Here is a 13,536-nt window from a genome sequence, read left to right as displayed (position 1 = left end):
CCTGCTTTACAGTATAATGTAAGTTTTCCGCACGTTAAAGCCGCACCCTCGACGTGTCTTTGTTCAGACTGCTTCCAGGCAAAAACGTCTCCATCAGATGTTTTTTCAGGCCAGGGAAACTAACAGCTTTGGATCAAAAGACTTGTCTGCTCTCCAGGGAGGCAGACTTGGGTTGGACCCAATGCAGATTTCATGCTATTACAGACTACAGAAAACCTGGATTCTGTTTTGCTCATCAGCACGTTGCCAAAGTGCTGCCATATTCTTTTTTCTTTTTTTTTTTGTGCTCACAATTGCACATTTGTGACAGCCTGCATTAGGTCACCAATACTACATGTGTGTAAATCAGTGTTTGCATCACTTCCTGAGGATGTGACAGTGTTTGGTATGGGAGCATTAGACTCACACCCTGTACCGCATTTATTGATATATGACAAAATGTAAGTAAATGTTTTATTGGGTGGTTTGGATTTGAATAAATGTTTTTACCTCAAACTTTGGGGTGTGGAGATCGTTTCTGAAAATTGGAGGAAAAAAGAGTAAACACTGAAATAAGATCACAGAGTCAGCGACCATATCGGCCCAAAAATTCACAAACACTGCGCTCCTATAATAAACTAAAGATTTTTAGAGGGAACGAAAGTCCAGCTGAAATAATCCTAATCACTGCCTCTCTATATTTTTTAAATTCTGTAATAGTTTCATCCACTAAATATAAATGACTTCATCTGTGTAGTACATAATCAGCAGTTATTTAACACTGGTACCACAATCAGAGCAACTTTCACCTCTTACCTTTATTGAACCTGCTCAATACTTTAGCAATGACTCTGTTTTCTGATTCATCCCCATATATAAATTATTATGCAGGGCAGATCCTAAATCTCGACAGCAGCTCAGACCTCGCCTTGAGCTCTGACACAAGCAGTAGTTCAGAATAAGTGTATCAAATTTCATCAGCTTGCCTGTAAATCAATCACCCCGGCTGCTCGATGAAGGGGGCATCGGAGTTAATGCACCAAAGGCAAGGGGCAAATCCAGAGCGGCTTTTTTCAAGCTGTTATTTCTCACAGGAAGTTCGACCAAGCACGGAAGCTTTCTGAGAGCCGAGTTTGGACTCACACACCTACAAATATCGGAGTTTGCCAGGGCAGCCGTTAACCACCTGCATTAATGAAATGCCTTGCTCAAGGGCAAAGTTAAGGGAGCCTGCCTTGAAGGGAAGGATTTTATGTTCCCTTCCCATCCAGGTTTTCCAGGTCTATCAGATTAAGACTAATTCCTACACTATCTCTCAATACCTCCAGGCTGCCGCTGCTCTGACCTTTCAAGGTATATGAAGTTAAATGATTATCTTCCCAATGGTAAAATGTAATGTTAAATTGACATTGTTAATTCATATTGCATGTTTTATTCATAACCCTGGAAAATACTCCTGCTATCTTGTGTGATACCATGAATTTCCACTTTCAGTGTGTGCCTCATCAATAGTCAGGGAAACATTTTAGCTGCAAACTACATCAGTACATTCTGATGGCATGATTATGTTTTGTAAAAAGCATTACTACGGGAAATGCGTGCAGAATTTTTAGCAGCAAGCTTTTTGTTTTTCTTTGTATTTGACAAAACCGAATGTCAGGTTTGGGGTTTGTGTGCATGCTCCGAGTGGAAATGCCCCGTCTCAGTCTCATTACCTTTAACAGGACTGCAGGCGTGTTTATAAAGTGTAGATTGTTCACCTCGAGAGATTTGCTTCTGTTGTTTGTAGTTTTCCATTTTGCACAGAATGAATTATATCACCACTGCTCTGACCCTAATAACCAGTTGGCTCAGTGTTCCTTTGCCATGCCAGACAATTTCTCTTTGCTGTTCTGCAGATAATTCTGTGGAGCTGATCTTAGATCATGATCAAAGACAGGATTTGGACAACATGCAAACCAGCACCCTTCAAACAGCACAATCGAATCTGCGATTCTCAGGCCCCTCCTCTGTGGGACCAGCTCCCAGCTTGGAGTCAGGAGACAGACACCCTCTCTATTTTTAAGATTAGGCTTAAAACTTTCCTTTATGATCAAGCTTATACTTAGGGCTGGATCAGGTGACCTTAACCCTCCCTTAGTTATGCTGCTATAGGCCTAGGCTGCTGGGGGGGTGGACGACGACTCAGTGCTCGGCCGAAAAACGGGTTCAATTCCGGCCCCGCAAACTAGCTGGTCTGGAACCAGGAACGTGTGATGAAAGCGGCAGAGAGGCGTGACTCTGCCGTCTCAACATCAAGTTTTCTACCATATTACATGTGTATTACAGGAGAAAAGAGAAGCGATTTTTCAGGGCTGTGAATTAGGTTGGGCTCTGAGGCTGAACTTGCTGCTTTGTATCAGTTCACAGATAAAAGGACACAAAGTGCGTACTTGTCGTCTTGCTCTAATCGCTGTCTGTGTTTCCCTCTGTGCTGCACACAGATGCTGCAGTAGTTTGGTTTGGACCCTAAAACGTATTTGAAAGGGGAGCGTGTTCTCCCACGTTTGTGCGCTTCAGTTTCCGTATCCAGACGAGGACCCGCCCACACTCATACGTAAAGGAGCAGTTCACAGAAACGCGGTGGGAACGCGGGCCCATTCTTAAGCGTGTCGCCGGTTCATTGGGAACAGCACGAGCACTGGCACGCGAACCGGCTCCTCGGCGGCGGGAAAGTATCAAGAGTGTTTCTTTTCATTCACCTCTTTCACTCTGTTTATACTCCACAGGGGGGGGGGGTCTTTACCTTATACCTAATAAAAAGCACCTTGAGGCGACTGTTTGCTGTGATTTGGTGCTATATAATTAAAATTGAATTGAATTGTAACCATGTTGTTACACTGTAATTACGCTCGGTAACAAATTTCTGCTTTTGTCTTGTCTTTGGGTTTAAACTATGTTTTCTAGTTCTGTACGTGTAACAAACTAAAAATTTATACTTTTGATCCCCAAACTTTGCTTTTGTGGTTCGTACATATAATGTTTTCCCCTGCAATGCCACAGTTACTCGTGGTTTTCATTTAGGTTTGAGCCTTTTTTCAAGCTGTTTTCTCTTCCACTGAGATATAATGATCTTTGAACACAGATATCAGGGATCCTTCAATGAAAACATGATGGGAGACTACATTTAGGGGTTCATATGTATACATATGTTTGTTGTATTCACGCAAATCAAGAAAAACTGTTTATTTTTAATTTAAAAAAATTTAAAATTAGAAGTTTCAGAAAGAAATCATGTCTTTTGAATTTATGTTTGCTGTCGTTGTCCAAAAATAGTAAAAAAAAAACAATTACATTTAGTTATTTTGGTTACCAAAAAATCTTTCTAAAATCCACAAAAGCAAAGTTTAATAGGAATAATGGACATTTACAATAAATGGAGTTGGAAAACAACACTTGGATGTCAAAGACACACATTGTGTTACATTGTGTTATCTGAAGACCTACTGTCCACAAGAGGGAAGTGTTATCACATTCATCCACACACTCATTTACAGCCTGTGCCTTCCTCTGTGGTAGCTCCTGAGAGGAGGATGAGCTTGATTAGGAACAACTATGGAAAACGGAAGGAAAAAGGTTTGCTGGCTGTGGTTAGTCAGCTCTCACAGTTGGTTCATGATATAAATGAGATCTCCACCCACCCCCACACACAGACACAAACTCATGGTGAGTCATATTTTGCCTGTAAGATCAGATTCCTCCAATGTCACTTCCTCTGTTTTTAATTTAGAAGGCATTACCTCACCAGGAGTGTATGCATGGATAACTATTTGGATCATAATTCAGCTTTCACGGACCTGACTTATTTTTCTAGCATCGTGGTTCACTTGAGGTCTGGGACTGCTGTAAGCATCACTGAGGGGATCCATGGGTGTTCCCTGCTTGTATAAATAATATACTTCCTCAATGATTTAATTAACCTGAAGTTAAAAGTGTAATAATTGATGCATCTGCCTTATTGGGTTTTGCCTGCTTGTAAGATGAGCTTCACCTCTGGTCACTGGAAATGAGTGAAATTACATCTAAAAGATTAGATTTCTGTATGAAGTCATTTGGATTGGATTATTTCAGCATGAGGAAACAGACAGTAACAAAGGCAGAAATGTTCAGGCTTCATTTTGCTGTTGGCTGAAGTCTCCGGCTCAGATATACTTTTAACATGAAAGTTCTGGCTTTGATTCTCATTCCCGTTTTTCCATCCACTGTCAGGAGTGTCCTCCTCTCCGTGGGCCCTCAAGGAGATTCCAATAAATGAGCATTGTGTGCATGGCATGAATTCACTTCTGCATGCTTACACGGGTTGTGCTATTGTCCTCCAACGTCCCCCCTCAGTCTCTTCGACACATCTATCCTCCAGCAACCCCCCCGCGCGCGCGCAAACACTGTGACGCCTTCTTCTCCAAACGTGTCACATATGAGTGGCATGCAAAAATAATAGTAAAGTTGAGAGTCCTCCGAGAAGGGGCCACTGGGTTGCTGCAGTTTTCCAGGCGATGTTTCTGCTTTTTGCAGGACAATCCAAGCTCCTCCTTTGCACAACGTCATCCGATCCCGATCTCTCCCAAAGCGTCAGCGATTGTCAGCAACATACCGTGGTGGCAGATCAGCGGGGCGGTACGCACAGCGGGATAAAGCCACACTGTATTTTACCCGAAAAAGAAGCAGGGAAGGGGGCGCATCCCACCGTTCCTAGAGTTGCCACAACTTCGCCAGCCTGGTGTGCTGATTTGTGAAAGCTGGCCGTGGCTGCAGACCGGGAGAACCGGGACCTGCGGAACTAAAACGGGGACTATTCTCACCGATCTGCAAGGTGTTGTGTACGGTTTGCAAACGGAAGTGAAAAAAGAAACAGCATTTCCTCTGAGGAACTCTAAGTCTTGGAAACTTCCCAGCAGAGCATCGATCGAGGACCTCCCGCCCACTTCACCTCAGTCCCACAATACTGGAGGAGGAGGGGGGGAGAGTTCAGCAGGCGCTGCGGTGGATGGAGCAACAAAGGCTAGATGGTTAAACTGGAAGAGCTTCTTTGATGAAAACCCGCCGCTCCTCTCGGTCCTCGGCTGATATTTTGTAAAGCACTTCCTCGTCTCAGCAGCAAATCTACATCTGCTTGGATCTCGTTTTGGGGACCCAGCCAGGTTCTCCTTAGTGCAAACTCTGTGCCAGACAGGGAATCGCCGCAGACGTGAAATTGATGCTTTGCTACAAAGAAGCGCAGCACCAAGCCTCCAGTTTTGCGAAAGTCTCCTGCTGCTCAGGAAGGGAGGCTGACTAGTTTGGGCCGAAGTGGGATTTCCAGAAGTTGCATGCGGGGTCTGTGTTGTCTCGAGTGAGCACTATCCACCCACTCTCAGGTTATCAGAGCAGATCGGGATAGTTGAGGTGCCATGGCGGTGTATGTGGGGATATGGGCACTCCTGTTGGCGCTGAACATTCAAGGTAAGCCGTAGAAATGGACTTCAGCAGTGAACCGTCTGCCTTGTTTTTATCATTAGCTCCCTGCTTTCTCTGCGTGAGAGGGACAGAGAGATGCATGATGTTCCCGCAGTGACAGAGACTTGACTGGGTTAATGCATGAATGTGTGGGTTGATTTGGATTGCATCGTTTGTGTTTTGCAACAAAATGTGCGACACGAGTGAGGGAAAAACCTGAAAGTGTCTTTGAATCCAAAAACGGCTGCAGAATACTTATTTAGTTGCCAGAAAATGAAGTTACCCCGGCAGCAGGCAGATGGCGATAAATGCGAGCCGTGTAGGCCAGCAGCCCTTCAAGTTTCCCAATATTTTATTGTAATGGCAACTCAGAGGCGCAGAGTGCACTGGAATGGTAATTGAAACATATTATCCTCTGCGCCTGTCTGCTAGTTGATTTATTCAAATGGTAAATAATTAGTACTTGACGTAATTAGACGTAATTACAATAGATTTTAATTCGCACATTTTAATCTCCGAATGACATACTGGGCCCTTTGTTTTGTAGTTTTCTCATTTAATGATCATATTTTCTGAAGAATGGTGACGTTAGACTCCGCCACAGTGGGAGCAGCTCCTTCACAGTTTGTTCTGGAGTGGGTGGTGTCGCTGAGAGAGGCACTCCTGGATGATACGTGAATAAGTGGAGTAATACGTTGGCATTGATCACCCTGGATTTGAAGCTTCCCACAGTGGGCCCGATCATTAAATAAAAGCCTAATTACTGCATTTGACTCATATTAAAAGGTGCATCATCAGTCTGCTGATACTGACAGCCGTCTAATTGGAAAGCAAAACGAGCCACCGACAGGGCACCTCTGTGTTTGTGCGTGTGTGGTCATGTTGTTGGTCAGTTGTGCAGAGAGGCCTGAAGGCCCACCTGAAGGTTCACCGAGCTGTTTACATTCTGGACCGATAAACTCCGTCTGGCACCCCCGCTTGAAGTAAACAATGGAAGAAGGTCAAGTGTGGTCTAAAAAGGTCACATCAGGGTTTGATGGGCGTTAATATCCTCGTTTTCCTTGACAGAGCTCAGCTGGAACATGTTTACTCGGTGTAATATGTTGGCGCACTTACTTTGGTGATCCCTTTTGAGCCTAATAGCCCCTAATAAGTCTTTAGTAGAGAAATATTTTGGCACATCCTGTTTTCTTCAACTCCTTTGAGCTTGAGAACAACCAAGATGTTGACCTTGTTCACAGCGAGGCTTCGTGTGTTTAAGACTGATTGAATACTTTGATCAAAAGCCCTGTCTGATTTATATTGAGATGATCCCTTTGCTTGTGGAGAAGATCAGGATTAACTGGTTCCCTTGGGATTCACGGTAGAAATCTTTTGAAGCTGCTCAATGGAGGGAGTGGAAAAATGTCTGGAAAAATGCACCTAAAGCATCCTGGAAATGTCTTATTTGAGGAAAGCAGGAAAGCTTTTCTAAGCATAATTAGAAATATATGAAAATGCTTTGCTCTCATGTCTTTTTATTGCTGTAATTTATTTAAAACCAAAGCAAATACATTATTAATGCGTTTCGACGTCTTGGTGAAGAGAACAGCTTTGAAAGTTTGTGTTTCAGCAGCTGTTTGGACCCATTTCTTTTGACATTCAAAAACAAGGATTTGGTCTTTCACCCTGAGGTTAAAGGGCGTTGCCATAAATGCCCGCGGCCTTTGATGGTCTTATTGATATACAACATGTTCCAGACTCTTTCCTCATCACTAAAGCACAAACAAGTGGGAAAGGCCCAAACAAATGAAAGTCGCAGCGAGCCCTGCTGCAGTTATCCACCAGGGAAAACCATTTGTGCTTGGTAATGACCATTTGTGGAAAAGTCAGCGGTGCCAAATTCATAACCACAGAAATATTCTGAGCTGCTCGCCAAATAGATTATCAAATAAAAGGAACATTGAGAATAATGGATCTGCGAATAATAACAGCAGCTCTGTTCCTGTGTTCATATATTAGCACTCAGTCTCTCCTGTGTTCCAGGCTGATATTTAATTGAGTGTGAATGGAGTTAGCAACCAGGTGGTTGTTTGTGGCTCGGCTCCATTCTTTTGGCCCTGGTGCAGCAGGAACCCATATAGATATCACTGTGAGTGGTGGGATAAGGAGATTTCCGAGCTCTAATTCCTCCTCTTAGTTGGATTTAATGTTTGGGAAATGAACTATGAATGGGTGGACGAGCATCAACTTTGAATGTACCATTATTCAGGACTGGAAATTATGTAGCTGTGAATCCTAATCTTTGTAATAACTTGGCAGCGTGAGAGCTGAAATCAGTCTGCTGCAGACCCCCGTTGTTCGCGTTTGTCTTCAGCGTTCAGTCGTGAGCTCCTCCTGGAATGGCACTCACAGCTGCAGCGTGCTGTGCTCCTGACCTTTAACTCTGTTTATTTGTTGTTTTGATTCCCACACAACGTCTCATGAGAGATGTGAATGAGACGCGATGCTGCCTGTTTTGTTCTCGATACACGGCCTTCATCCATCGTAGATCACTCGAGCGGCTAACTACCTGATTTCTGATGTCATTGAATCCTGACAGCACGACTTCATTCTGACTCCGACGGTCACGTGTGGCGCTGCTGCAGTTTGGATTTGACTCACTGGAAGTGAAATCTACCTTTGTTTGGAAATGTCACACACTTCAGTTGGAATGATTGATTGATTGATTGATATTGATTGATTGACTGAGGAGTCAGGGGGTCGGGGGAACATTTCAGGCACATTCATAGATACTGTTGAAGTAGTTACTCGATGTTGACTCTTACTCTTATATGACGTGGGACGTGTACAGCTGGCCTTTGCAATTAGCATTTTAGCTTTTAACAAATTTAAAATGCGCTTCTGAAGAAAACTGTAATTGCTGCTCCGTGACATTTTGCATTTCATTTGGGTGACAGTTGTGATATAATGAAACGGAGAGTGTCACTGTGGGATTGTCGGGCCTTGATGGTTTCAGTGTGAATGCAAATTGCTTTGATCCTCGCTCCTTTGGGGAGTCTCCCGTTGGTCCCCGCTGAGGTGATGGATGGGTGAGAGCACTCCCGAGTCCTGGGAGACTAGCTTGAGGGGAGCTGACAGGAGATTAAGCTTTGCTTTTGCCAGAAGAACTAATGGAGGCACTTGGCCACTCAAACTTCATCGCACTGAGTGTTTAGCTCATTGTGGTTCTGCTGTCATCTCCTTAGCAAATCCTTCTCAAAACACTGCATGAAATGTCTCTGTAAAGGGGGAATCTTTTTCGTGTGTGTCTCCTGTTATTATGGAAATTGAGTGGCCCTTCATTAATTTCGGGAGGTGCTCTCAAACATGTGATATTTCTTTGTTTTTGTTATTTTTTTTAAAGTATAATTCTATACACCTCTGTGAGGACACGAAGCACATTTTCTCTTCCTCTTGTTAGTTCATGGTGCACATTTCCAGCCCCCGTGGTATCCACATAAAGACTGTGTGTCACAAAACTGATGAATAAAACATGACCATAAGCACTGAACCTAAATAATGGAAAGGTTATGGCAAAATGGAGTGTTCCCTGCATGTGGATGGCTGCACAAATACTATTAAAGACTGAATGCAAGTTAAATCAAGTTCATCTCTGCAATTGTTTGGAGTTACTAGCTTATATGCAGGATTTTAGTCATGATATGGAATCAAAGGAATGTTTCAAGGTCCCGAGTCGTCTTCTCTCCAGTCCCTGAATGAAGCCGTTTCAGGAGAAGTTGATTCAAATATCACAAGCTCTGTTTGTCCCAGACAGCAGCAGTTTAAAGTTACCAGAAGCTTGTTTTGTAAGAACATGCAGTTCAGTATCAGATACAGTGTTTCATTTGCTCTTTATTTTGGTGTTCAGTGTCTGTCAGGTGTCCTCGCTGCATCCTTTGCTGTCCTCACACCAGACAGTCACCATATAGGATCAGGATGGGAAACACATTTATCAGCAAGCTGCAGCTGCAATTTTATGCTTTAAATCATTGAAATTCTTCTCTGTTTCAGGTCGGATCGCAGTATCAGCAAAGTGAAGGGAAAGGAAATCAATAAAAGGGATCAGATCTAGCCCTGAGCCTTTCTGATTTGGCATTAATCTGTTGAATCGTGTTCTTTCTATTTGGCCAAACCTTGTCAGGGGATTAAACAGTTAAATTCTGGTTCTGCTCTTGAGAACGAGAACAGAATTGACTAACTGCACTTGTTCTGTATTTTTTTTTACTATTTGTCAGATAGCTGTTCCAGCATCTTAGGATGGGTTTATTATGGTTCCTGAGTTGATGTAAATCTTCACAGAGGAAAAGTAAATAATCTCACATGCTGGAGGGATTCTGACAGTCTGCACTGCTTCCCTGAGACTCCATCTTGGCTCGCCAGTAGCTTGTAGAGTTTCTCTGAACCATTTTCCCCCTCGGTGCCCCGTTACTATAGCTACTACCTGTAATCTGTCCTTTTTGTTAAAAGCAAATTATATTTATTTCTCTATAGGAACTGCATCCATTTCTGTTTTTCCAAATTGCTGTGAAGAGAGTGCAGTCAGTCTTTTTTGCAGCCTTCTTGTATTTTCTGCTTGACTGCTTTTAAAGAAGACGCCATATGGGAATACCATTCATTGTTCATTGTAACTGGGTTTACAACTGAGGCATTTAGTCACGGGCTGATCAGGGATCGAGAGTGTGGTAATTCCTGGTCTCTTCACTGAGGCCGTTTACTTGTAAATAAAGCAGGTCTGATCAGTGCAGCTCCCATCCCCCAGTGTGACTGCTGAACAAGTCAATTTATAACAGGCAGCTGGCCTGATGTGTGCCTCCATTAGGGTGCAGAGCACTACTGGATACTACTGGAGACTTGATCATATCGTCTACCTCTGCTACAGGTGGACGCATAGACGGTGTCACAGAAACCACGTCTGTTAGTGTTCTGTTGGCATTCTGTTAGTGTTCTGTTAGCATTCTGTTAGTGTTCTCTCAGTGTTCTGTTAGCGGTCTGTTAGTGTTCTGTTAGGACTTTGTTAGCGTTCTCTCAGTGTTCTGTTAGTGTTCTGTTAGCGTTCTGTTAGCATTCTGTTAGTGTTCTGTTAGTGTTCTGTCAGCGTTCTGTTAGTGTTCTGTTAGCAATCTGTTAGTGTTCTCTCAGTGTTCTGTTAGCATTCTGTTAGTGGTCTCTCAGTGTTCTGTTAGCATTCTGTTAGCACTCTCTCAGTGTTCTGTTAGCGTTCTCTCGGTGTTCTCTCAGCATTCTATTAGTGTTCTGTTAGTGTTCTGTCAGTGTTCTGTTAGCCTTCTGTTAGGGTTCTCTCAGTGTTCTGTTAGCGTTCTGTCAGTGTTCTGTTAGGGTTCTCTCAGTGTTCTGTTAGTGTTCTGTCAGTGTTCTGTTAGGGTTCTCTCAGTGTTCTGTTAGTGTTCTGTCAGTGTTCTGTTAGGGTTCTCTCAGTGTTCTGTTAGCATTCTGTCAGTGTTCTGTTAGGGTTCTCTCAGTGTTCTGTTAGCGTTCTGTTAGGGTTCTCTCAGTGTTCTGTTAGCGTTCTGTCAGTGTTCTGTTAGGGTTCTCTCAGTGTTCTGTTAGGGTTCTCTCAGTGTTCTGTTAGCGTTCTGTCAGTGTTCTGTTAGGGTTCTCTCAGTGTTCTGTTAGGGTTCTCTCAGTGTTCTGTTAGTGTTCTGTCAGTGTTCTGTTAGCGTTCTGTCAGTGTTCTGTTAGGGTTCTCTCAGTGTTCTGTTAGTGTTCTGTCAGTGTTCTGTTAGGGTTCTCTCAGTGTTCTGTTAGCATTCTGTCAGTGTTCTGTTAGGGTTCTCTCAGTGTTCTGTTAGGGTTCTCTCAGTGTTCTGTTAGTGTTCTGTCAGTGTTCTGTTAGGGTTCTCTCAGTGTTCTGTTAGCGTTCTGTCAGTGTTCTGTTAGGGTTCTCTCAGTGTTCTGTTAGCGTTCTGTCAGTGTTCTGTTAGGGTTCTCTCAGTGTTCTGTTAGCGTTCTGTCAGTGTTCTGTTAGGGTTCTCTCAGTGTTCTGTTAGCATTCTGTCAGTGTTCTGTTAGGGTTCTCTCAGTGTTCTGTTAGCGTTCTGTCAGTGTTCTGTTAGGGTTCTCTCAGTGTTCTGTTAGCATTCTGTCAGTGTTCTGTTAGGGTTCTCTCAGTGTTCTGTTAGCGTTCTGTCAGTGTTCTGTTAGGGTTCTCTCAGTGTTCTGTTAGCGTTCTGTTTGAGTGGAAGTTTGGTTTTGTTGGCTCTGTGCTCATCTCTGTAAGACAAACTTTTGTATTTTGCTCACAAGTGTGCCTTGAAAATATACCAGGTGGAGTCATTTTAAAAGTTGATGGAGTAGTTGATACTGTTGCCATGTCTTCTGCTGTTCCACTCAGTTGAATTTTTGTGCTGACTTGTGCACTCTGTCGACAAGAGCTGGCCTGCAGCGCTGCCTCTTACTGTCTTGGGTCAAACCAACATATCAGTTGGCTGACATATTAGACAAGTGGAGGCTATAAATTAAATATTAGATACAAGTTCCTCCCTGGAAACAGTGGCGTTCTGATGTTGTTTTTGCCTCAGTTTGATGTCACTAATAAGCAGCTAATGCAATTCTCCATTTGTCTAAAGTATGGAGCGGGGGTGGCAAAGAAGCTAATCTTTTTAACTGAGACAGCAAAAAAAAAAAGAGGCTGTTTGTGGTTGTCACAGATCGCTGAGACATCACAGGGTTAAATATAGTGGAAAAATGTTTCTTTTTTTCTTATGTCATTAGAGATTTCTTGTGTTTTTGAAACACTTACAGCTGATGGGTTTTCCATCCTGTTAAAAGCAAATTGGATAAAAAAAAAAAAATCTCGACCTCAACCAGGTCAACTTTTAAGACAGTGAGTGTCTGCCCGAGCTGCCTCCAACCCCTGACTAAAAACTGTCTTGAAAAACCATATCTGTCAATCCCATTATAAGCCTTCCTGCTCACCCACTGCACATGCCATCCACTGATAAATGCATCCAGGGGTCATGCTGAAATGGAAGATTGGCTTGCAGAGCACATTTGAGTAAAAATATTGAGTATTTCTAAAATTTAGCAGCGTTTTCAGTCTTTATAGGTTCGTAAAGCAGGAATTTCCATCACTGTGGCACGCCACTCGAGCTTTCAGGAGGCTCAGAGCTGATCTCCTGCCAGAACTTTACATTTTTCTCTTTTTACTTTCTACAAACTTGGGTGTACCCCCCCCCCCCCCATGTTTCTTCTCTCTCTCCTTTTTCCTCGCTCTGCCTTTGAGAGCGGTGCGTGCTGAGAGTCGGCTTGGTTAGCACTTGATACAAAAGGGGGTTTGTTTCATGAAATGTTTCCCTTTTTAATGAGTGATGGTGTTCGCTCATTTAATATTCCACACTGATATCTCTCCGGGAGCTGACTGTGCTTCAAAGCAACTGTGTGGTTGTAAATGGGAGTGGAGGGGGGGGGGGGGGGGGGTATCAGCAACGGTGGTGGTGGTATGGGGGGGTGGGGGTGCATAGAAAATACAAACACAGGTTTATTTATCCTCCCTGACATATAGTTAAGCTCCCAGTGTGCTGCAGCTTGGCGTAAAGCTCCTTAGTGCCCTCGTCCTGCGCTGACAGACTGTCACAATATGACTGATAACAGGTCACCTCATATTTCTCTCAGTGTCTTTCATTTATTTTTGCACCGTTCCCTGTTATGATCAAATTTATAGGTTATTGCTCCATTCAAAAGGATTTATATTGCTTATATGTTCACTTATCTCTTATTTCTCCTATGGCAGCACAGATTTCCCAAATGTTTATCATTATTAATAAGTGGTAGAAATTCCTCATATTGCCAATTTATTTTACTGCACATAGTTCAACTTTGTTTTGAGGGAAGTGAAGATAAACATGTGGATGGCCTGCAGTTTGGCATTGATCCTTCCGTTTTGTTAGCAGGGTCTATGCCAAAGCAGCTAATGCAGTCTGCTATTGATCCGTCAGTTTCAGGCCTGGCTGAATTTCACTCCAGTGTTGCATTGTTTTCAGAAAGTCAGGTGTGTCGTGTGGCCTCCGCCTCCTTCCTGTGTGTCCTCTCTCCTTTTAAGCTGCC

The 13,536-nt window shown here is 43.3% G+C and overlaps 1 protein-coding gene across 8 annotated transcripts in view; it reads left to right on the top strand.

Moving 5' to 3' along the window:
* Positions 1–4,597: 4,597 nt before the first annotated feature.
* Positions 4,598–13,536, top strand: part of nectin1b (nectin cell adhesion molecule 1b) — a 141,770-nt gene continuing 132,831 nt past the window's right edge. For 4 of the 8 annotated variants that reach the window (XM_030744370.1, XM_030744371.1, XM_030744367.1 and 1 more), the window contains exon 1: positions 4,598–5,457. In XM_030744370.1, coding sequence (XP_030600230.1) covers positions 5,406–5,457 — 52 coding nt within the window. In that variant the 5' untranslated portion in view covers positions 4,598–5,405. The remainder of the gene's footprint in view (positions 5,458–13,536) is intronic. The other 4 variants (XM_030744368.1, XM_030744366.1, XM_030744369.1 and 1 more) reach the window with 2 other exon arrangements.

The sequence above is a fragment of the Archocentrus centrarchus genome, chromosome 13 (assembly GCF_007364275.1).
Source record: "Archocentrus centrarchus isolate MPI-CPG fArcCen1 chromosome 13, fArcCen1, whole genome shotgun sequence".
NCBI classification, from domain to species: Eukaryota; Metazoa; Chordata; class Actinopteri; order Cichliformes; family Cichlidae; genus Archocentrus; species Archocentrus centrarchus.
This window is presented reverse-complemented; position numbering and strand designations above follow the sequence as displayed.